At 39.5% G+C, this 25,246-nt stretch overlaps 1 protein-coding gene across 1 annotated transcript in view; it reads right to left on the reverse strand.

Annotated features, from left to right (window-relative positions):
- Nucleotides 1–1,856: 1,856 nt before the first annotated feature.
- The window catches only part of LOC137503344 (zinc finger protein OZF-like), a 150,972-nt gene continuing 127,582 nt past the window's right edge, over nt 1,857–25,246 (reverse strand). The window contains exon 6 of the mRNA XM_068230902.1: nt 1,857–2,607. Coding sequence (XP_068087003.1) covers nt 1,857–2,607 — 751 coding nt within the window. The remainder of the gene's footprint in view (nt 2,608–25,246) is intronic.

Below are 25,246 nucleotides of genomic sequence, written 5' to 3' on the forward strand. Positions count from 1 at the left end.
CTGGATACTGGCCGCACTTATGTTTCAAATTATCCGAAATTCATTTGCCTTGGTGTGGTATGTTTTCATGTTCTCGCCTCAGGAGATTAGTAAAACAAGAACAGTAAGGATGCTTACCTCAAATATCTTGTACTTTTCCTTCAAACACGCAAACGAAGATAACAGATAAATGCATACAAATCAAAGTAAAGCAAAATGTCACCAACGTCAAAAAATTGGTCGTCCCACGTGGTCCAAGTTGTCAAACTCAAATCGACCAATAGCAATCGGGAGATGTTTCCACCAATAGGAGCTGCCGTATTGGTCACGTGGGCTTAGGGTGAGTGACGTGATGTACAAAAGCGCCCACGCGGGTGGAGGGCAAAAGTATTCAGTCTGAGCCGGGCCCACGGAAGTGTAGGACGTATGCCGCTGTCAAACCCTTGCACGCGGTAGTGGTGGGGGTAAGGTTCGGCAGTTCGGTTCACTGCCGTCTCAATCCTACATATATAGATTGAGACGGCGGTGGTTCAGTTATTGATGTTGGGGAGGAAGGGGCGTTAGCGTTGAAGGAGGGATTGGATATGGGTGACGTATAGTAGCCATTACTGAATTAAAACAGCTCATTTGCGAGCTTTAATCTGAAAATGGAACAACCCGACAACATTATACAGATCATTTTGCAGTTGCTCACAATCTTGAAACTTATTTATTACTCTGTACAGAATAACATCATCTGCGAAAAGCCTTATCTCTGATTCCACTTCTTTACACATATCATTGATATATATAAGAAAACATAAAGGTCCAATAACACTGCCTTGAGGAATTCTCCTCTTAATTTTTACAGGGCAGGATAAAGCTTCACCTACTCTAATTCTCTGAGTTCTATTTTCTAAAAACAGAGCCACCCATTCAGACACTCTTTTATCTAGTCCAATTGCACTCATTTTTGCCAGTAGTGTCCAATGATCTACCCTATCAAATGCCTTAGACAGGTCAGTCGCGATACAGACCAATTGACCTTCTGAATCCAGGATATCTGTTATATCTTCCGGAATCCTACAAGTTGTGCTTCAGTGGAATAAACTTTGCAACAGTATGGCTTCTCTTCTGTTTGTGTCCGCATATGAACAGTTAGATCAGACTGCCTTTCTTTGTGAATGATTTGCCACAGACACAGCAACTATTTGGCTTCTCACCTGTATGGGTCCGAATATGATCAGTCAGACTGCCTTTCCTTGTGAATGATTTGCCACAGACATTGCATTTGTAAGGTTTCTCGCCTGTATGGGTCCGCATATGTTCGGTTAGTTTGCCTCTCCTTATGACTCGCCCGTATGTCTCCGCCTATGTTCGGTAAGTTTGCCTCTCTTTATGAATGATTTGCCTCAGACATTGCAGCTGTATGGATTCATGCCTGTATGGGTCCGCATATGACCGGTTTGAATGCCTTTCTGTATGAATGATTTGCCAGATATTGCACCTGCATGACATCTCGCATGTATGGGTCCGCATATGATCGGTCAGACTGCCTTTCCTTGAGAATGATTTGCCACAGATATTGCAGTTCTAAGGCTTCTTGCCTGTATGGCTCCGCATATGACCGCTTAGAAAGCCTTTCCTTGTGAATGATTTCCCACAGACATTGCAGCTGTAAGACTCCTCGCCTGTTTGGGTCGGTATATGTTCGGTTAGTTTACCTCTCTTTATCAATGATTTGCCAAAGACATTGCAATTGAATGGCTTCTCGCCTGTATTGGACCACAAATGAACGGTCAGATTGACTTTCTTTGCGAATGATTTGTCACAGACATTGCACCTGTATTGCTTCTCGCCGGTATGTGTCCGCATATGTTCGGTTAGTTTTCCTCTCTTTATGAATGATTTACCACAGACATTGCAGGCTTCTCGCCTGTATGGGTCAACATATGTTCGGTTAGTTTATCTCTCTGTATGATTGATTTGCCACAGACACTACAGCTGTAAGGCTTCTCGCCTGTATGGGACCGCATATGACGGGTTAGAATGCCTTTCTTAATGAATGATTTGCTACAGACATTGCAGCTGTAAGGCTTCTCTCCTGTATGGGTCCGCATATGTTCGGTTAGTTTACATCTCTGTGTGAATGATTTGCCACAGACATTGCAGATGTAAGGCTTCTCCCCTGTATGGGTCGGCATATGTTCGGTTAGTTTAACTCTCTGAATGAATGATTTACCACAGACATTGCAGCTGTATGGCTTCGCCCCTGTATGGGCCCGCATATGAACGGTTAGATTTGCTTTCTGTATGAATGATTTGCCACACACATTGCAGCTGAATGGCTTCTCGCCTGTATGGGTCAGCATATGATCGGTCAGACTACCTTTCCTTGTGAATGATTTGCCACAAACATTGCAGCTGTATGGGCTCTCGCCTGTATGGGTTCGCGTATGTTCGGTTAGCCTACTTCTCTTTATGAATGATTTGCCACAGACATTGCACCTGTATGGCTTCTCGCCTGTATGGGTCTGGATATGAACGGTCAGACTGCCTTTGCTTGTGAATGATTTGCACTTGAGGGTTCGATTTTCCTTGTGTCTCTTCACATGTCGCAATAGGTCCAACTTCCTAGCCAGGACTTCACTGCACACAGTACACCTAAAACTAGATGATCCGCCGTCCGGAGGTTGATGATCTCTATAGCTCACCTCGGGTCTCGATCTACAGTGACAAATTAAAACCATGTGACCAATAGTTCAACAGCCAAATCCACTACAACTCTCACACAGGGGATTTTCTACTGGGCATTCCAATCACTGATATCCAGTGCAGAGAGCTCGTTACTCATAAACATTACATTCTTGATAGTAAACATCATCTGAGGTTAAATTTCAAAAGCTTTCACTTGTTACGAGAATATGTTGCGTCTTTTCTTAATCACGATATCACGAGCAAGAAACTTGTCACGGTTTAGAAATGTACGAGTTAATTTTGAAGAAAGCATGAGAAGTGGTCCAGCCTAAAAGGGTACATACTCGTACTAGCTCTTTAATCCAGCACATTTAATTCTATCGAAATCCGTAGTCTGTTCTCCTACCTAAAGAACGGCATATGCTTTGGAGTTTTGATCTTGTTGAAGCACTCTGCGCTTTGTCGCAGGGAAGTAATAATTTTTGTAAAGGACCTTGTTCTTGAGGTTGTTTGAGAAAATGTCTGTGTTGTAGATATGAATAAAGTTGAGAACGTTTGTCGACATTCAGCAAGATCTGTTGAAACATGGCTAATCTTTTATGAATGTTATTTTGTCACACAAATATACATATTGTATTTGTGCATTGTTATCATATCACTATACCATTTTATTATGTCACTGTGTCGCTTTTCCGAAAAATGTATCTTTGATGTGCAATCAAACATAGCCAACCTATATATAGGACGGTAGGTTTATACAAGGACGTTCATACTTACTACCATGTACTACATCAGTCTACGTCTTAATTCCTGTATTTAACACGGAAGCCACTAATCCTGATGAAATCCTGGAAAAGCTGAAATATAACAAGTATACGACGGCTCTCTCGCTAGCATTGATACTGTCTTTTCTCCTCAAGACACTGCTGTTAAAGACATTATGAAGGCAACACAGAATATGGCATTGGTGGTAGCGTTTTATTACAATGTTCTAATATTCTGATTTTGAAACCTAACGCAACCTATCATCCCCTTGATTATTCTTACACGTATTACTTTAACAATACGGATAGAAGGAGCATGAAATTCAAGGCTTGAGCCAAAATTCGAGATGACAAGACGTTGAATTGCACCGTAGTGGATATTGCTGCTATGCAAAAGAAGGAATATTATTCTATTTATTTCAAAAGATCACGGGCAACGTGATTATTTTTAGTGGATTCATAACATAGTTGGATAGCATCCAATTCTGAGCCTGTCTCCCCACCACAGAGTAGTTCTACATATTCTACGGAAGAAGGGCGGGAAATGCAAATTTCTTGGTTAAAGGTGAGATCCGCTTACAACTGCCACATGGGAAAATCGATCACGCAGGCTAAAATATATCGTAACATGAACTGGTACTTTCCAATTCATGCTGTATGAACTGAATTCACATGGCCCAGTCGAATGCATGACTGGCTCACAAGCAAAGTAATGGGAGGCTCGACCATGCATTGTTACTGCACTCTTTGGAGAAAATAAGCGGACAAATGAAAGGGGTACATTGATTCCAGATATGACAGACTAAACCTCTTGATCATCAAACAAGATATTGATGTTGACACCACTAGACAACAGGAGGCAGAAAATACGACACTGGATAGTATGTCATGCGTTCTGTGGCATATCACACCAAGCAAAGGTGCAAAAGCCTGTAACCCTTCTTCTTTACGCGAATACGTGATTCCTGTGACAAGTAATTTATCAGGTTCACAATTAGTTTTCAGTAAAATAATGTTTCATTTTGCATTGATAAATATTCTACACGAACCAGCTATATTGCTGTAACACGTGGCGCTTCCCAGGTGACGGATAAGGGTTCCCCGCTGGCCTGCTGATGAACATGAGCAAAATATAAAAGCTCTCGCATACCAAACAAGTACAAAGTCTTTAATGGCAACTTTGGCGGAGATAGAGACGTTCACTAGGGACCAGATGGCGGAAGAGGTACACTAAATTTCTGGAAGATAATGCAGAAAAGAGGGTAGCGTTTCTTCTCTAGAGGAGTGGCTGCAAAAGGCATCTGTTGTCTCCATGTCCGCAGCTGCGTTACTACCTTCCGTCATGAGCCCTTAAATGCTTCAAGACAAGCCGGTCGTAAAATAATACCGTTACATCATTACAGAAATATGTCTCATGGTATCGGAGCCAAGGTTAGTGCAGCCCCTGGAAGGGACGCGCATTGCCAGTGCCCAGTAAGCATGAAACGTATGCTAGGGTTACCGTCGCACGGGCTGTGACGGCTAACCATGCTAGTACCCCCATTTTGTATCCCATCATTGAATTATGCCTGGGTGAAGCAGCGAATAAGCCACTGCGCTTGAGAGAAGGCTTGTAGGCATCTGAGAGGTGCGGATAATAAGATGGAATAGAGAAAAGTCATGTGAAAAGAGGTGTGGTTACTAACTGGTGTACAACAGAAACCGAAGAACAGCTCATGGTGTTGATATTGTCATATCAGCTAAATTTGACCGTTCAGTCTCCGAGGTGCAAAAGTTTGACAATCGCTTGATGTAACTCGTCCGCATTGGGGAGAGAAGGAAATTCCAATTTTTCAGCGCAACGCTCCACAAACTGACGTGCGCAGGAAAACCAAAGATGCGTTCTGGGCACTGCCTGACAAGAAGACCGCTGCCGCTGATCTGAATGGACGTGTCGGACCGAGTAAAGAAGAACAAACAGTCCATGGCGTTCATGGACATGGAGAAAAGAACGACGATGAACAACAAATTCGCGATTATGCAGAAACTGATCATCGCAAACACACGGTTCAAAAAGAGTGATATTCATCTACTCTGTACTACAGTGGCTCCCATCCAATTCGCATTCACTACATCCTTGTGAGGGGGTGAAATCTCGAAGATGTTCTAGAGATAACAGTTGCCCCTTATTAAATCCTTGCGATGCAACAACGACCAGTCATCTAAGCTGTGGATAAAGTCACCAAGAGCCCAATACTTCACAGGAAATACACAAATTGGGATCAAATGGTTGCCCCTGAAGAAGGAGACTAACGTCGTTGCAAAAGTTACAGAGTCATAAATCACCATAGTTGAAGTGAGCCGGACTAAACTGAAAGACGCCTTTCGCTCTATTCCTGGAACAATTAAGTCAGGGCGACGACAACGAAGGATTAAACATGACATATGGCCAAGGAATGAAGATGTTAAATATGCAGTACGGTTGAAGAAGCAGCTGTACCACGAGTTTCTTGCTCGTTGGAATGCCTACAAGGCAGCCACTCGTAAAATGAAGGAGGTATTTGCCGCAACAAAATCAAACCGGTAGGCAGGTCTATATGTGAAACATGAGATGCGCGAATTCGAGCGGAATTTTTAACGGCTAGTCAATCGAGCCATCGCAAAACGTCAGAAGTCCAACGTTTTTACGGCATCAATGAGGAAACAGACGATTTGCTACTGGACAGGCGGGAAGCGCGAGTACACTGGTGAAACTATTTTGACAACTTCTCAATCATGGAATTTCCGTATCTACCAATCCTAATCACCTCCTCTGTTGAAGGTCCAACGTAGGAAAATGACGTCACTAAAGTCCAGACTATGCTGAAGGAAATGAAACCAGGGGATGCCATCTGTCCCGATTATCTTCCAGCAGAGTTTTGTTTCTCTCAATGGGGGGATGCAGCAGTGTGGCTAAAGCAAGCTTTTCAACCATATCATCAAAGAAGGTCAAAAACAAACAGACTAGCGACGGAGTATCAATTCAGAAATAAGGGAAGCCCTGGCGATTTTTCTAATCACGGCCCGAACATACTTCCGAGCCTCGCAATGAGAGACTTAGAACAAATCTTCGACAAAAGGATTAGCGACTTAGACAAACATACAACAAGCCAAGCTGGCTTTGTGTAAAATTGTGGCGCAATAAGAGAAACCCATGCTGCCGGACTGTTACTTGAGAAACACTGTGAAAAGAATAAGAGGCTTCATCACAAATTTCTGGACCCTTAGAAGCCCTTACATCGGGTACTTCATGACCTAATCAGTCAGCCCTACAAGTACATGGCATTCGAGAGCACCTTGCTGAGAGGGTATAATTGCTCTACAAAGAACAAATGAGTTGTGTTCAAGCTGCCGCAGGAGCGTCTGATGACTTCCGCATAACTGCAGGAGTCCATCAAGGCCCCGGCTTATCACCACTGCAGCTCATTCTTGTGATGGACATAATTACCACAAACCTGCGCAATCCAATACCATGGACACTTCTCTAAGCAAATGATATCATTTGGCTGAAGAGAATAAGCTAGACCTGCAGCATCAAACAGAAGACCGGAACAATCGACTAGCGCAATAAGCCCCGCGCCTCAGCAAGAAAAAGACAGAATACATTGCATTACATCGTCGAGAAGTTGGAACCATGCATGTTGACGTTGAAGATATAGCACGAGCAGAGGTATTTAAGTATATTGGCTCCACAATCTATGATTATGGCCGACTTACTGATGAAGTCAACTTAAGGATATACAAGGCCTGACTGAAGTGGAGAATGACAACAGGCGCCCTTCCGAACTTTGGACGAAGGGTCATCTCTAAACTATGTTCTACCGAACTGATATCTGTCCTATCGATATCCATCCTGTCGTTTTCTACGGCAACGAATACTGCCCAGCTCTAGAGGTAGAACGCCAACTAAGCATCATGGATACGAAGTTGCTTAGGTGGAAGGCTGGCATAATTAGACTAGATCACATTTCAAATGATGTTATTAGAAAACGTTCTGGCATTGCACCGATCCAGAAGAAAATTGGGGAGAGGCGTGTGCACTGGTTTGGGCATGTGTTGCGTGTAGAGGACGATACATTGGGAAACTCAGACTATTACACAGAAAGTCGATGAAATGCAATGGATATTTTACACATCCTAACATTCAAATTAGTTTATTGTATGTTCAAATTTTCTTCCCTAATGCCTATGTCCAATATATATAAAAACGTATTTTCACAAAATAGTGTTTGAATGGCTAAACGCTTCTGGATTTAGTGTTTATGTGACTCCTATAAACGCATTATAAAGAAAAATATATAATTCAACAAAATAAAAATTTCAGGATTAGCTGTATTAATTAGGAGTGACAGTTCATATTTCCGGTGAAATTCTATGAGTACCACCAAGAGGAGAGTCCCTCAGTTCATTCTAGCATGAATGGAATTTTGCAATTCATATTTCTGCACAACTCCATCATAGATAGCAGACGATCAGAATAATCAATTTGTTATTTTCACCCCAATTAAGTCTATAAATATGAAGACCCTGGAGGAGTGGCACAAAGTGGTCAGCTCAGGGCCATGTGACACTCAACGCCCTAAGCCTGGAAGGAAGCCACATAACTAAGTGGTTAGTTCAGGACCATGTGTCTCTACACAAACGGAAGTAAGCCTCATCACTATTTAGCTCAGGGCGATGTGTCTCTCCACAAATGGAAGGTAATCTCAACACCAATTGGTAACCTCAGAAATACGTATATTTCCACAAGTCAGCAATTAGGAAATTTTATGAATCTTAAAATCTTTTCTTATGTAATTCAATACCCAACTGGCATGGCAAATAGTTTAGACATTTTAAAGGAAGTCATTTAAGTTGCAGCATGATATTTGTAGACTGCTGAAATGAGAGTGAGGAAACAATAGCGCCTGAGGTGAGATATAAAACTAAAACAAAGTGGGAAGTAGCAGATAAGATCCGGCCGACTGAATCCTTCAGAAGCATCTAAAATCTATGATGTAAAATGGACTAAATACGTAAACAATGGACTGTCCTCTGACATATATGCCAAGAAAAAAGAAGACACATAAAATGCATGTCGCTTTGCTGGTCTCTGCACAAAATATGTTTAGAAAGTAGAAAGCTAATTTAGACTCCATCAAAAATTGAAATATGATTTTGTGTGTGAAAAGGATTTATAAGCAACATTTTTACTGGTGGTCATAATACAAGATTGTTCTCTAACGTAGCCTACTGTGTCCCGTTACACATGAATGACAAAGAAACAGAGAGTGTGCGCTGGTACTTGGTAGTTCTGAGGACCAACATGAATATTTCTTGCCACTAGTTGTGAAAGTACAGTAGGAACAAGTCAGTGCATCACATAAGAGCCGAGAAGACTATAACCACTCACAAAATCAAATAAACCATTCAGAATTCATAGTTTCCATCACAAATCTGGTTTGAAGTCAAACCTTAGGCTATGACTAGCCATCGCATGACCTCCTGATACAAGGGCTTGGTTAAGAGCACCAATCCGAGACTATACAATCATTTCCCACGGATTATCAAAGATCACTTCACACAGTAACCAACAAAGGTGCGACAGCAAAAAATTAATTAGCAATGTCACAACTATAGTTCAAAAACACTACTGTTAAAAGTTTTAAAACAGGACATACACTTGTGGTACTTTGTAAGGTCAGTGACAATAATTACAATTTTGAAAGAATATTATATCACAACGTTATTTACCTATTATTATTATTATTATTATTAGCATAGGGCAACAACTTAGATACATATATACTAATATATATAGTATTTACAAATATACACAGACAAGAAACATGTTTTATAACAGAATCTCCAGTTGAGTGATCGACTGTAGAGCTTCCTCTGTTGGTTCCAAAAAGTCACTCTGGCTACCTGTGTAGGAACGTCGTGTACATTCACTTACAATATGGGGATCATCTACCGAGATGCACCAAAGTCGCACTCTGGTGATGAGATATATTTCCACTTATAAAGGGCATCCCTGCGTCGTCCATGATTTGTTCTCACCCAATTCAGCGGTCCAAATCTTACGCGGGAGGTGACGTTCACCAGAAAAGATGTTGTGTAAGGAACTGTCTGTGGCAACTTTCCAGCGACTTCTCCATTCTTCTAAAGGGTGAAATTTCCATCAGTCAATGCGACAGCATCATGCAAAGTTGGATGTGGTGACTCCAACCTCGTTACCTTGAGAACAGGAATATCATCCAAAACAGGCAGTTGAGGGTTCATTTCTAATTTCATGAACTCTGGGATGGGAGCATTTTATCTTTTTAAAACAGGTGGCATTATACCTGACAGAATTGGGAGCCAATAAAGGGATGTGGACTGGATAGTACCAGATATTAACCACAAGCTAACATTCAGTTGAGTATCAATTAGTCTTGTATATGGGCTATCCAGCCAAACTGGTGCACAGTACTCACCACACGAGAATACCAGTCCCAAAGCAGATCATAAAGTCTTTGCTGATGGACCCCAACTTGAGCCATACAATTTCTGAAGGATAATATTACGTGTTTTGAGCATTTTTGACAGATTCATAAGATGTTGTTTGTAAGATAGTGTGCGATCAAGTGTAATCCACAAATATTTGGGATAGCTGCTATGCCGAAGTTCTTGGTGACAAAAACGTATGTGAAGTTTAATGCCAGCTTGGCGATTATTCAGGTGAAAACATGACACTTCTGTTTTATTAGAGTTAGGACACAGTTGCCATTTCTTGAAGTACGTTTCAAGTGAAATCAGGTCTCTTTGTAGCACTTCTTCTGTCACACTAAGGTATCGATTTTGAGTGGCTAGTGTTATGATATCAGCATAACAAAATGTTTGCGATGATCATTCTGGGAGATCGGAGATATAAAAATTGAACAGTAGTGGCAACAGTACCGATCCTTGAGGTAAACCATTTTTGAGCTTCCTTTCTCTACTCATACTATTTCCCATACACACTCGAAATTTTCTGTCATTGAACATATTGCTTATAACCTGCACGATGGTCCTACGGGGTGCAATTCAGAGAAGCTTGTAAATTAATCCTTCCCTCCAGACTGCGTCAAATGCTGCTGTAAGATCAATGAATACAGCTGAGGTCTTGAGTTGTTTCTGGAAACCTGCTTCCATGTGGAATGTCAGTGAAAGCACTTGATCACAGCAGCTGCGATTTGGCCTGAATCCAGCTTGATCAACTGTAATATGCTGAAAAATAGTTGCGCTGATTCTGTTGTGGAATAGCCTCTCAAAAAGAAGGGCAACTGGTCTATAATTGCTTGGGTCATTGGCAGGCTTACCTGGTTTCAAGATGGAAATCACTTTCGTTCGTTTGAATTCTGCTGGGAGTTGTCTGTTCTGTAGAAGGTCGGTAAAAAACCTTAACAGCCAACTTCTTGCATTCTTCCCTAAATGAATGCGAAATTCTGGATGAATGTCATCAAAATTGGAGCTGCACTTGGTTTAACGTCTTTGAGAGCAGCATTGATGTCTTGCACCGTAAGCGGTTGTGAATACCTTGATGTGCGTGGTGTTCTTGATTCCAGAGTTTGGAGCTGGCGCCGTATGTATTTGGTATGTCTCTTACCTGATGGAGTTTGGGAAGTTGTGACGATGTGAGATGCTACTTCATCCGGAGTAACTCCAGGCTGTTGCTTCACCAAAGGTGTCCTTCCTCCAAGTTTTCTGCGGTGCCCCCAAGATCTTCTACTGGAATGAGTTAGGTGGATATTCTCCAGTGTCTCAATCCACCGTTCTCTCCGGGTAGTATCCATGCTGGAAAGAAGTTCATCAGCTATGTCTTCATCACCAGTATGCAGATATTCGTTATAGAGTGCATCAGTCTCTACATTCCAACCAGGGATGTATTCTTTTCTATGGCATACTCTTCTTAGCCGCCATCATAACTGCATCTACGAAACGCTTGTAATTGTGCTTGGGAGCAATCCACCGAACACATTTATCCAGTTCAGTGGTGAATGTTAACCAATTTGCATTTCTGAAGTTCCTCCGAGCATGTGGTATTGACCGTACAACAGGAATTTTGATGCCAATGTCCACTACAATGGGGCCATGTTGACTGTGGGGAAAATGCCTTAACACTTTACGACTGGTATGTAAGGGATGTCCTGCATCATTGCAGCTAACAAATCACAAGTCAGGATTGAAATCCCTATTTCATGCAGCTGACTGGAAAGTACCAAGATCTTTTGGGTCAAAAATCAGATGGAGATTGTTCATTTCTGTCTATTCTACGAGTTTCTTTACACATTCATTGTCATTCGAGTACTTCCATAGTTCGTGATGGCTGTTGAAGTCGCCTATATAAACTGCAGGGTGTTGAGCAGTCGAGAGTACGGTACCTGACCACTGTGCATTTGGGGGTTTATAAATGTTAAAAATAGTAACATGTGCCACACGCAATGGATGTCTTCGTCTTCGTTTTGAAAGAGCAGTGAGGCACCTTGGATATTATTACGAACATAAGTAGCTATACCATGTGCACTGTGATATGTTGCACCAAGAGCCGTGTAACCACTAATGCGGCCCCTTTTCCGAAACTCTTCTTCATTGGCTGTATGGATTTCCTGTATAGCCAAAAAATCTATCTTATTATCCAGGATAACTTTGGATAGGTAGTCACATTTTGCTCTGCTGATGCTTTCTACATTAAGCACGAAAACATGGATGAAAGGTCCGATGTTTCTTGTCTGGTAGCTCTGAGAAGAGCCATTTCCATTAAATACTTCTGCCATTGCTGGAGGATCTTTAAAAAGATAGGTCCAGCAGCCACAGTTATTGCTTTCTTAGCACCACCCGGGGGTCACGTGTAGGGCACTTTGAGGGTAAACCTACAGATGTGAAGCAATAATGTACCGCCTATTTATCTACTTTTATGAGATAATAAATTCACTTACTTGAAGAATTCTGAATTTTTTTAGGCAACCTGCACAAATTTAAAACTCCACTTTACCTTTCCATTTTATTAGTTAATACTAATTGTGTAAGTATGTTTGCAATCAACACACTAGAAGCACCTGATTGAAAATGAACACTAAAATTAATCAGAAAGTGTGACCACAACACTGGAATGAACATAAATTCAATAGCACAATTTTTTTACGCTTACAACAATGCACAAGTTTTATTTGAAAACTATGATACCGAAGATGTAGCATAACTGACCTCAAAGTTTCATTTCTACAACACATTATCTGCTTTGGCGTCCACAAATGGAGGAATCTGACTTAACACACAAGAGAACAGAAATGTTCAGAAAAATGGAATCTAACCAAATAATTTCAAAATCACATTCCTTGAGTCATCACATTATTGAACTCAGCCATCATTATATTGATTAATGAAACTGATTGTGTTAGTTTTAAATATTTATTGTTTACAATGAACATAAAACTTAACAATTTCGAATTTGTAGATTTAATTTTTAATCTACAAATATCGCTTTTTCTGTGTGTCACTGTTGGCATGAACGTATAAAAATATTACTCAGAATATCTGGAAGCAATGGCTTCAGATAGCATTTCAGATGATACGAATGTGATGAACAAATGATGCAGAGAAAGTGAAAGAAAGAACACTTTTTCATGGTTGCTTAAAGGTATTGTAAACAAATACACTTCAAAAATATCTAGCTTTACCAGAGATTCTTTTTGTAGATATATAAAGAATAAAACTATGAGTACATGATGGAACATTAAAAATGATCTTAAAGTTCCTGAATATTTTAGATAAATTTAAACAATAGAATCTTCACATAATAGTGTTTAAATGTAACCTTGTAGAGACAGGATTGAACTGATGAAAATGGCCACTTTTGGAGATAAACCAACCACTACTGAACACAACTGTGAATAGGTACAACATATTCCATAATGTATAGGACTTGTAGTATACGTACTTTGTTTCTTCTTTGATGTATGGCAACAGCTGATCATCAGTTTGTTCCTCTATGAATATTTCCTCCTTAGTATCTTCGGAAGGCTGTCAGTAAGAAATAAGAAAAGTAGAAGAAAGAAGTAAGGAAATAAAAATATATAGGCCTAAAAAAGAAACAGATGAGAAAATAAATATCATAGTGGCACAAGAAGACTATAATTAATTTATCTCCCATTTAAAAAATATATAATGGAAAGGAACAATCAAATGAAAATCCCATTAAATGCAAGAGAGGTGTCTATCTTGGTGGCAAATGGTACACAAAAACACATTATCATCAAGCACTAAATTTTAAAACAATAGAGAAGAAGACAATTTCCTAAAAACAGTATTATACAATTTTTGCTATTTTTTTTCTATTAAGCACACAGCTCATCCTTAATAAATGTAAAGAATTTACAAACTCTTACTCATAATATTATCTGTTTTACAAACATAATCAACACACATACCACTTGTGCAACTACTTCAAATAATACTGTACAAATTCTATTAGGTTAAAATTTACATTCTATTTATTTATTTTATTTTTTACCCTTTTTGGAACCTAACTTGCACAATGACCTGCTGTGTTTTTTAACCTGAGTCCCTTTTGCCACTGCTTTTCAAACAATTGATGAGATATAAGAACATGAAAAGGAACACACTGTTGGACAGCAGTAGACACAGTAGCATAGAAAGGGGGCAACATTGCAAATTTGTAAATTTAAAATCAGCTACATATTTGTGAATATTCAGCAGAGCATATGTACACATACGTGTATGGGAACATGTACAATTTTAGGAAAATAAATAATAGTAAGCAGTATCTCCAAATCATTGCCCAATACCATTCCTTGCTTCTGTTTCTCTTTCTGTTGATCCCTAATTCCACAATGACTAGCCATTTTCTTCATCCTCTTATATTCATATTCCCCTGTTCCCAACTTCCTACATATGACTTGACTTGTCACCTCTTTGTTCATTTCCATGTTCCTATATACTTTCTTTCCAAAAACACTTCACTGTAATATCAAATAATCCCACAGTACTCCCACTACTTTACCAACAAGTGGACAATACTTATATCATAAGCATAGGAATATCCATCATCCCCCTCTGTACATCACATTAAGACCAAAAGCATAAATCAGTTAATGTCCCAATCAATGAATGAATCAATCAATGAATCAATCAAACCACAGCAATTAGGGCTGTTGGTTGTTTAAATAGAAAAAAGATTGTGGAAATATATGAAACATATTATTTCAATCACTAAATCATCTTCCTATAAGTGAACATTTGCCAAAATTTGTCCCCTTGAATTCAAACTTATCTTCATGTTGCGACCTTTCCTAGACTTAAAGAACATGATTTAAATGTATTCATCAACTAATGTCATTCCAAGCCATCTCTCCAATGACATCTCAGAATATACTGCTTAATCAAAAACTTGTCTCCTTTCTCCAAGTCTCCCCAGCTGAAATTTTGCAACATCTCTGTAACAGAACTCTTTTGTTAGAAATCACCCGCAAGAAATGGAGCTATTTCTGTGGATCATTTCCTGTTCTCTACTCAAGTAATACTGGTGATGGTCTCACACTCTCATTGTGGCTTTGCTGGAGATTTATATGCCCTCTCCTTTACAACCCCTAAAAAACCTCATAATCATATTAAGAGATCTGTAAAATTTATTATCAATATGTTTAAATGATTACCATAATGAAGCTATATCCTTATTATGAATAGCTAGGTACTTACAGAGATCCCCATGAAGAAATTTCACCCATCATACAATAATAAAACCGGAGAGGACTCTTTCTATTTGTGAAACAAAGAAACTGACTTTTCACCATGTTTACAAGTACAGCATTGCCCGATGTCCATCTTACAATATTGTCAAGGTCGTCTTCAGTTACTCATAATCCTGAAACTTATTTATTACAAAGAGCCTCATCACTTATTTCAGTTCATTATTCATATTGTTTATATATATCAGAGAATAAAGATCTCATAATACTACCCTGTGAGACCCAATCCCATAATTGTTACAGGATCAAATAAAGCTACACCTACTCTTATGCTCTGAGTTCTATTTTGTAGAAATACACCAGACGTGGCCAAATTTTAATGGTAAAAGGTATATTTCTACCTTTATATAAACTAACGACCTTTATAGCCTAATCCTTGAACTTGTTTGGAGGCAAAGTTTCCACTTGGGATATCCTGGTCCACACTATTGTATTTTTTCATACAGTGGCTACAGTGAGAACCACAATGTAATTTCATTATTCACATGGTTTTGTGTCATTTTTGTTAGTGAGCATGTTCTGTTGTTTATCTTTATTATCTACATATTGTTGCTGTTTGGAAATAAATAATGTGACCTATTGTTAAGACTGTGCATTCTGTAAATTACATGTATTATTGATACTATTCAGGAGTTCAGTTGTATTTCTTAAGAGTGGTTCTAGAGAACTGTCAAATTTTGAGGTTATGGGAAGACGAAGAGACCTTTCGCCAAGAAAGGCACTGTCAGAGAGCTACTTCTTGAGAAACGTCATTCACAACAAGAAATAGATTCTAGATTGCAAATACCACAGCAATCTGCAAGTAGAATTTTAAAATGTGAAGATAACGGGAAGACAAAATATGGTGATGATGATGATGATGATTGTTGTTTTAACGGGCCTAACAATGAAGGTCATCGGCCCAAGACAAAATGTCAACAACGTGTTGGAAACTGTGGGCAAAAGAAGAAACCAACCCCAAGGAGGAAGCAAAACTGATTAATTTGTCAGTAAACAACCACAAGTTTACTAGTTTGGATTTACATGAGAAATTAAAAGAGTATGGGTCATTTGCCAGGACTCTGAGGCGAGAGCTGTTTAATGCTGGAATGAAAGCAAGATGACCTCAAGGCAAAGCGAAGTTTACTCCTGCTATGGCTGCAAAGAGTTTCCAGTGTGCCAAGAATCTCCAGAATTGGTCATCTGATGAATGGAAACAGGCAAGTCCATGACAATTACTGTAATTCCTAAATTATCATTCATTATTCCATTATAACCCAATCTAAGTGATGTAACCGTACAGCACACTAAATGTATGAAATTCTTCTTTTAAACCTTACAGCTTATTGCATTTAATGCTAGGCTTATTTGTTTTATTTATTTCAAGTTTGCTTTAGTGACGAATTGGTATTTCCTGTCGAAGAAGAGACAAGTCAATATGTCAGAAGATAAGGAGAAGCATTCCATCCAGATTGAGTGAGGCAACCAACTTCAGTGATGGTCTGGAGTGTGTTTTCTTGGTATGGCCATGGACGATTATATATTGTAGAAGGAACTATCAGACGTGAACAGTATAGTATTGAGAACCCGTTTGGTAGCTCAGGTGCAAGAGTAGTTTGGCCAAAGTGAATTTATTTTTATGCAAGATGGGCCTCGTTGCCACAATGCCTAGAAACAGTCCAGACATGAACCCCATAGAATATCCTTAGCCGATAGCAAAGAAAAGTCCAAAGAAAAATAACGACAAAAATAGGCTTGATTAAGAAGCTCGGTCAGATGTGGTGTCATGATGATTTAAAGAGCCAGTGTAAAATACTGTTTGAGGGTATGCCCAGTCTAATCAAGTCACTCATGAAAACTAAGGGGGTGCATACCAAGTACTAATGTCATGAACTGAAAAATTGGTAACATCTCATGTGTTCAATTCTCAAATTTTTAATGTTTAATAATTTGGCCATATTTTTATAGTCACCAATTTAGCCATTGTTTTATCTATCCCAAACGCACTAATTTTTTGTCAGTAGTTTCCCGAGATCTACCCTAAGAAAATCCTTAGATATGTCAATCGTGATACATTTGACTTCCTGAATCTATTATATCTGCTATATCCTGCTGGAATCCACAAGATGAGCTTCAGTGGAATAATATTTCCTAAACCTGAACTACCTTCTATAGAGCCAGTTCGTAATTTCTTAAATGTGTATAAGATAATCAGAAAGAATGCATTCCAAGAGCTTTCATGCAACACAAGTCAAGACGACTATTGTGTAATTACTAGCTTTAAGTTTAGCACATTTCCTCTATACACAGAGTGCTACTACACTAAGTATTCATTCATCTGGTATAGCTGTTTCATACATACTCTAATCAATATCTCAAAGAACTGACTTTCGTATATGCCCAGAAATTTTACCCATCTCAGCAGCATTTCTAGTTTAAAATTTTTGTATATTACCTTCAATGTTCCTTATAGTGGATATTGTAAAGTAATTTCAAAGGATTAGGTGAAATTGTCAACTGCGTCAGGTACTGTCAGGTACTACATAAGGACATGATCATACCATTGGTGACATATCCTATGCATCACGAGTGACGGCTGCGATGCCCATTGACTAATGAAGTATACACATTCCCATGTTGTGTAATTGCTACTTCATACCTTTCTTAATCTGTCAACATTCAACACCGTACACAGCAACAAGCCGTAGTAACACGGCTGAAAGTAATTCCAGTATCAAGGAAGACAATGTACACTGCCGGCTGGTGCTCTCAGTGCTTTTCAATTAGCATTCTGGCAGTGAAAATTGCATGAGTTGTTCCAACACCCTTAATGAAGATGCATTGGATAGCAATAATGCCGCCGATTTCACCCAGTCAATAATGAAGGCTACTCTAAAAGATCTTCTCATGTACAATTGGGTGCAATTTGGATGGTAATTTGCACATTCTGCTGAATCGTCATTTTGCTCAAAAATAGGCACAAGGATGTTTACAGTCCAATGACTGAGAACAGAGCCAGAGTCAACTCTGGCACTGAATAAGCTTGTCAGCCAGTTCTTTAAACTGCCTCATCTTCCAGAAGTTTGCTGGATGGTCATCCGGTCCTGGCGCTTTTTGGTCCTTCATACTCCTAATGGCACCCTACACTTCCTTTGATGTGATGCATAAGATGGGACTCACCATCAGGAATAGGGTGATGTGGTAATTCAATGCAGGAAATATCTACAAATGTTGTTGCCAATGATTGAGGATTTATTGTTTGTCCTCTAATCAATGGTCATCTTTGTCTCTAATGCAGACAGTGTGCTCAATACTTGTGTCAATTTTCGTCAGATGGAAAACAGTTCTCTTCTTCTTCCGTTGAGCTCTGTGGTGTATAGAGTTTATCAGGACTACACCGACAAAAATTCAAGGATGCTCTCCGTATTATGTTAAGAATAATGGTTCAATCAGACTGGCGGGAAAAATTATATTTTTTCAGAAAATGAGGTTAAATTGTTACTTCCTGGTGCGCGATTGAAATTGAAGAGCTGCTGCCGCCTTTCAGGGAAGACAGGGTTAGGGAGGTGTTGTGGAGTGTATGAGCAGACAGAGATAATGCTTCATCATACAACTTCGAAAGGATTATCTCTAAACAGGCAATATCCACAGTCCATTTATCTAATAGCTGTAACTGCACACACAGATAAAGAACACACTGTATTTAAGACACAGATGTTAGTCAAGGAAAGCATCAGATTGTTTCTCCTCTCGTCTGTTTGTCGCAGTAATATTCTATATTAATTAACATGCTCGAAGATTGTGTATTCCTTCCCTCATAATATTGTAAACTCAATGAAATACTGAATGAAGGAATCAAAACGCCGAGTGATTTGATTACAGTGTACGTTCAATAAGGCCCCCTCCTACTTTGGTGTATACTTCACTATGGCATAGTAGTGAGTGACTTTAGACTATGTCCAGGATGTGTAGTGTGTGGCGAACGGTTTGGAAAGCGGCCTGTATTCTTGTTACAAGATGTCTTCTCTTTCTATAGGGTTCAGATAGTAGTCAATTCGTGTAGAACAAACTGTACAGTGCCTACCGGAGTGTGGAAGCAACTATGCGAAAAGAACGAGAAACTTGTGCATTCGCATCGAGAATTACCTATTTCTCCAAATTTCACTTCCCCTGCCTTCTCTTTTCTGACGCACAGCAGCTGACTCTCTGACATAGCAAATAGAGCAAGTTCATCAATCTAAACTGCATGACCGGAAGTAACAAGGTCACTTTAATTTCCTCACAAGGAAACATTTCCCCGAGAATCTGACTGCACCATCATTCTCAACATTCCACGAAGAGCATCCCTGATTTCTCTGTCAGTATAGTTCTGATACACCTTGTACACAGGTCATTACAGTGAGTGCGTCTCGATTCAGCGACAGATTTCTTAGCCACAGGTTCCTCAAAGACAATTCTTTCCCTGTGTGCTGGAGTCTTTTGTGAAAGCCAATTTATATACAGTATGCCTTCGTCTTATCCTACAACTCTTCATGGACTGCAATCATCCATAGGAACGTTAGATATTCAATACAATAGGAACTAGGTTATATCGTACCCAAGTTTACTGTGACGGTTGCAGTGAAAGATCTGTAGAATGTGTCTACATGTTGTCAAATGCATTAAGATCAACAAGAGGAAAATTTATGTTATTGCTAGGGTCTCCTTCTAGTCTTTAAGCTTCCACCACTTGATATTCTCGGGGGCATAGAGGTCCTTAAATCCACTATGCCTACCTTATGCAGAGGTGGGATACAGTCAGATGATATGACATTCACATCCTTTCTTCGTCGTAGATCACGGTGCTGAACAACGATCAGGTCAATTTGCTTGCTGCAGTCACCCCACAAGAGAAACCTCAAATATGAGTTCCATCATCATATCAGATAACAAAGGTATTACCAACATGGCAGCTATAAAAATTCTTAGTGACCATGATGCGCATTAAGGTCATCACAGAGAAGTGGAAACTCATCTTCAGGATACGCTGCAACATGACCTCGTAGTTCCTGCCAATGCTCTTCCTTATCCAGGTCATCACAGCCAGATTGTGACATAGAAAACACGACTTTGAGAGGATGCACTGTCGAGTGTAATTTACATAAGGCTGTCGGAATAGCGCTGAACCTCAGCAACTCAATCTTGCACGCTTGCGCACACAATGAAATCAACACCATTCCTGCTGGATGTAACCTACCAGATAAGTTCACAGACATCTTTGATGTCATGAGATTTCTGGCCTTTCCAAAGCGAGCAACTTAAAATCTAATTACATAGCTACACTTCAATTCTAAACCGGACTTACATTATCCAAATTGCAACAGGTTAACAGGAACAATAGAATGAAAAGATTAAGTAATAATAAAGCAAGAATGATATTTACTAATAAAATAACTATTCTACAATAATTCTAAGCCACATTTAGATGTATCCTAACTACAATAGTTTAACTGAAGCAACAAATATTCCTAAAGTATGAATCTATGGAACTTATGAGAATGTAAATATTCATTGACTATGTACATAAAATTTAGTTTCCTTGATTTATCAAAGAGACAAAAAGGCGAAAAGTTTGAATGTAATTATCAGTCAAAGAACAGTGGCCAGATATAATCATAAATTTAAGCCTTATTAATGAAAGTTAATTGAACATAACCTACGGCATATTGTTTATTTGATGGTTTCTACCATTTCTCTTTCAAACCGACACAGATAGGTCATATGGCGATGATGAGCTAAAAATGGCTAGGAATGAGAAGGAAGCAATTGTGGCCTTAATTAAGGTACACTCGCACCATTTGTTTGCTGTGAAAATGTGAAACATGCACTTCCGAGCTGTCGACAGTGGGTTCAAGCCCAGCATCTTATAAATGCAGGCCTAGAGCTACATGGCCAGTTATTCAGTACAACAAGGAAGCAATTGCTTGAATTCCTTCTCTTCCAATAATTATTGTGAAAGTATGTTAATATGTAATTTCAAACAATACGTCAAAAAGTAAGTTTTTATTTCAGAAATTCAGCATTTACAGTTCCCCAGATTTACATGCACATTTGTACATAAGTTTTCATATACATGTCCAAAATTTTATGATACATGGGGTTACTTTGGAAAAGTAAAGAGTAAAGTAGAATCCCAAAATTCGATGCAGAGCATGCTTTCTTCCCTTTGAAGTCAAGATGGGCTGCCTACGTATGCTCTTCGGATCTAGGTGGCCCTTACTTCTTCGCAGCTTCTCTGTATGCCCTTCACCAAGAATCCCTTTAAGAGACATATCAAGCTTATCGGCATTGTAATTACGATAGACAATGCTTCCAAATTTATGCTTATATTCTTGCAACACATTCCGAAGTAACCCCACGAAAGAACCTTACACAGAAGAACAGCCAATGACATGATTCTTGAGGTGATCAAGCTAATGCAAGTTGAACCTAACAGCACTTCAGTTAGAGTAAAACAATTCACTTCAACTAACATTTCTTGACAATGTGAACATTTGGGAGCACACAATACAACTAGCAAAGTCTCTCACTGAGGGACAAAGAAAAAGAGACAACAATCAAGAAAAAGGTTTATCACAATAGTTCTATGAACTTCTGACAGTCCTACATCAACACAGATCTATCCATATTAAGAAACAAAGTACACATTTATGTGAAGATAAACCGACGTCCAGAATTATCGCATGGAATATTTGGAAGAGAAGTGTACGAAGATACTAGTAAATTGCAGGGTATATGCTCAAAACGGGAATCATGGATCAAAGGTATTTGGGCATAGAGAAATACTCACGGGTCAATTTATCTCCAAAAGTGAGGAGACAGGGTTGGATCAAACACATTTCAATGACACATGGGTGAAATATCAATTAAGAAATAGTAAATGTAATGATTATCATTATTTTACTGTAAAACCAATTATAGTATTAACATTAACAGCTAAAAGATAGCTGGGCATCTCAGAGAAGTTAACTGTTAACAATGTAGAATGACAATGCATAAGCACTGTACAAGTCTATAGATAGTTTCACCTTAAAGTTCTCACAACACTTTATACTGAAAATGCAGTTTTCACACCACACACAGGATTTCTACAAACCAATTTTACTAATTCAACAAAGCATCAATATATCAAAATAATACACTTTTAAGACTTCTGTATAATTTATACAGCAGTATATACTGTGGAAAGAAATCTTTCATCTACAACACACTGTACCCGAAAATGGCATAATTGGAGTTCAAACTGAGACTGCCGCAAAAGCTTAATTTAATTCGGTCAGTGGGTCATTTATAACAGCTCTGGTGAAGGCCAGGATCTGATTACCTTGGAGAAATTCGCCTTTAAGCTCATAGCTGCATGGTTGAGTGGCGACCCATCCCTACTTTCTTATTGGTCAGGAGGTTAGCATGCGACAGATGTGAACAGTTAAAATTTTCAAGGCTAACACCACCCGGCAAGTTTTCAGAATTCTTCACAAGACCAGTTTTGAACCATGATACTTTAAGATTACGTGAAGAAAAGTATGATTGGTTTCCAACTAATCACACCTTCTAGACAGAGGGCTGATAAAGGCAGTATGTAATCCACGCTCAACTTACTCAGATTTTGCTCTACTGCTTTCATACTGCTCTACTTTAGAGCACAACTTCACTTCGCTTTCCCACTACAATTCTACAAGATATTCTATGCCAAACGCCGTTTATTAGCCGTGATATCTTACAAAGGGAACACATTATTTCGTCTTCTGCACGACATAACCACTACAATATTAATTCCAGAACACGTGTGGTGTGCAAATCATCTGAATCCACAAGTTACTTGTCGACTGACATTTAAACAGGCATCGTTGGAACACATATTAATGTGCCATTTTAGTTTCAGTATGTGTCAGTATGTGTGTATGTGTTTGAATGTATGTGTGATGAAGCCTACTGTTACAAGAAGCCTGCAAGACAAGGAACAAGGGGAATCATCATGCTGCTTGTAAGAGGAATCTCTACTTTGATCATGGTGCACCTTGCAAAGGATATTCCCTCCAGAATGTGCCACTAAAAGGGGAGATACCACCACACCCTAAAGGGTGCCAAAGGGACCAATCGTGAGACGTTGCAGCCAGGACTTAATCAACTTCCATCATAAAAGGTTGAGAACCTTTTTCAAATATCAATTTCCTTTTCAGAAGGACTTCATTCTTGAAATAACATTTTCTATTATTTTGTGTTGTTACAGATTCTTATCACTTCTCATCTACTTATTGGTGTTGGTGAACTTTGTGAATGATTGAAATACACTCATGTCCATAAAATCCAGAGCACCTTGAAAGACTAGGAATAGGAAGTTCATATTCACAGGATATGTGCATTATGTTCTGAAGAAAGAATTAGCATTTGAAACATGTCGATCCTCAGGTTCAAGGTCCAATATCAATATCCCTGCGCACAACCACGGACTAGTAAATTGTGCTTGCGGCTCTCGTTGTCGCTATAAACCAAAGGTAATGGATCAGTGTGACTTGAGCAGAGGTGCATGATGCCTCGCAGACGTATGCAAGAAAAGTACTGTCAAATTAGTCACTTTGAATGAAGGCAAATTATGGGCATGGGAGAACGTGATACATCTATCTGGGAAATTGCAGCTCGTGTGTGAAGACGTGTGTCAGCAGTGCAGCGGATGTGTACAGAACATTCATAGAAGGTCGTAGATAACTACGAGGTGGGTCCGTTCACACCAACCAGACCAATCCCGAGAAGATCGACACCTCGTCCGGATGGCATTGCAGCACAGATTGGCATCCTCCTCGGCTATGGTGCAACAGTGGTACAGTGTAACACATCGTACACTATCAGGAGTGAAAATCCGTCCCTGTTGATTACGATCTGGGTTACCGACGCGTAATCCAGTTCTCCACCTACCTTTGAATAATGTGAATAAACATGCTAGACTGTAATGATGTATGGAACGACGTCACTGGGAACAGGAATGGCAGCAGACAGTTTTTTCGGATGAATCCAGGTTCTGTTCGTTTATAAATGATGGCTGCATTCTCGTTCACCGCAGACAGGGGGGAAGCATCACACTGACTGCATTCACACAAGACATACAGAGCCAACTCAAGGCTTTATGGTGTGGGGTGCTGTAGGGTACAAACATGAATCACAGCTGGTGCATGTCCAGGTCTCTGTTAAAAGTTTGACCTACGTTTGACCTGCGACCCGTAGCCATACCCTTTCTGCACGACACCCCAGATGGCATACTTCAACATGACAATGCGCGACCACATGTTGTTGCACGAACACGTGCCTTCTTGTTGTCACAGGATGTCAGGCTGTTGCCCTAGCCCACCTGATCATCGGACTTGTCGCTAATCGAAAATGTGTGGGATATGGTGAAAGGGCGGGTGCGGCGCTGCCAACCACCAAAGATGAACTGTGGGACCAGGTGATGCCTATACCCCCAGGATGCCATTTGCGCCTTGTACGCGTTGATGCCCTCACACGTGGAACAAGTTATCAGTGCCCCTCGAGGACAAAGTGCCTACTAAGCAACAGGGCACATGCCATACCTGGGTGACTGAAATGCTAATCATTTCTGCAGAAAATACTAATGAACAAGTCATGTGAATATGAATTTCCTATCTCTAGTCTTTAAAGGTGTTCTGTTTTATGAACATGAGTGCACTTCTATCAGTTGAAATGTGTTGATAATGTAAGTCTTCAATTATTTGAATGCCACTAACAGTGTAGTGCACTAACAATCAAGTGTTAAAAATTACAGACCAATTTGTTTAACTTAGAACCTAAAAGACTAACTGGGATGGATACAATGCATTCCTTTGTGAATTTTTTATATAATGACACCTCATCTTGCATCATTTCATCAATGAAGTATCAACTGTCACCCAAATGTTATTCATGTACATTAGGAACTAAACTTATGATATAAAAGTAAGTTATGTTAAAAGTAATGAACGTGGATTTAATGACCGAGTGTTAATAATAGGCTTTAATGCCACAGGATGCTCT

This window comes from Anabrus simplex, chromosome X, assembly GCF_040414725.1.
Source record: "Anabrus simplex isolate iqAnaSimp1 chromosome X, ASM4041472v1, whole genome shotgun sequence".
Taxonomy (NCBI): domain Eukaryota; kingdom Metazoa; phylum Arthropoda; class Insecta; order Orthoptera; family Tettigoniidae; genus Anabrus; species Anabrus simplex.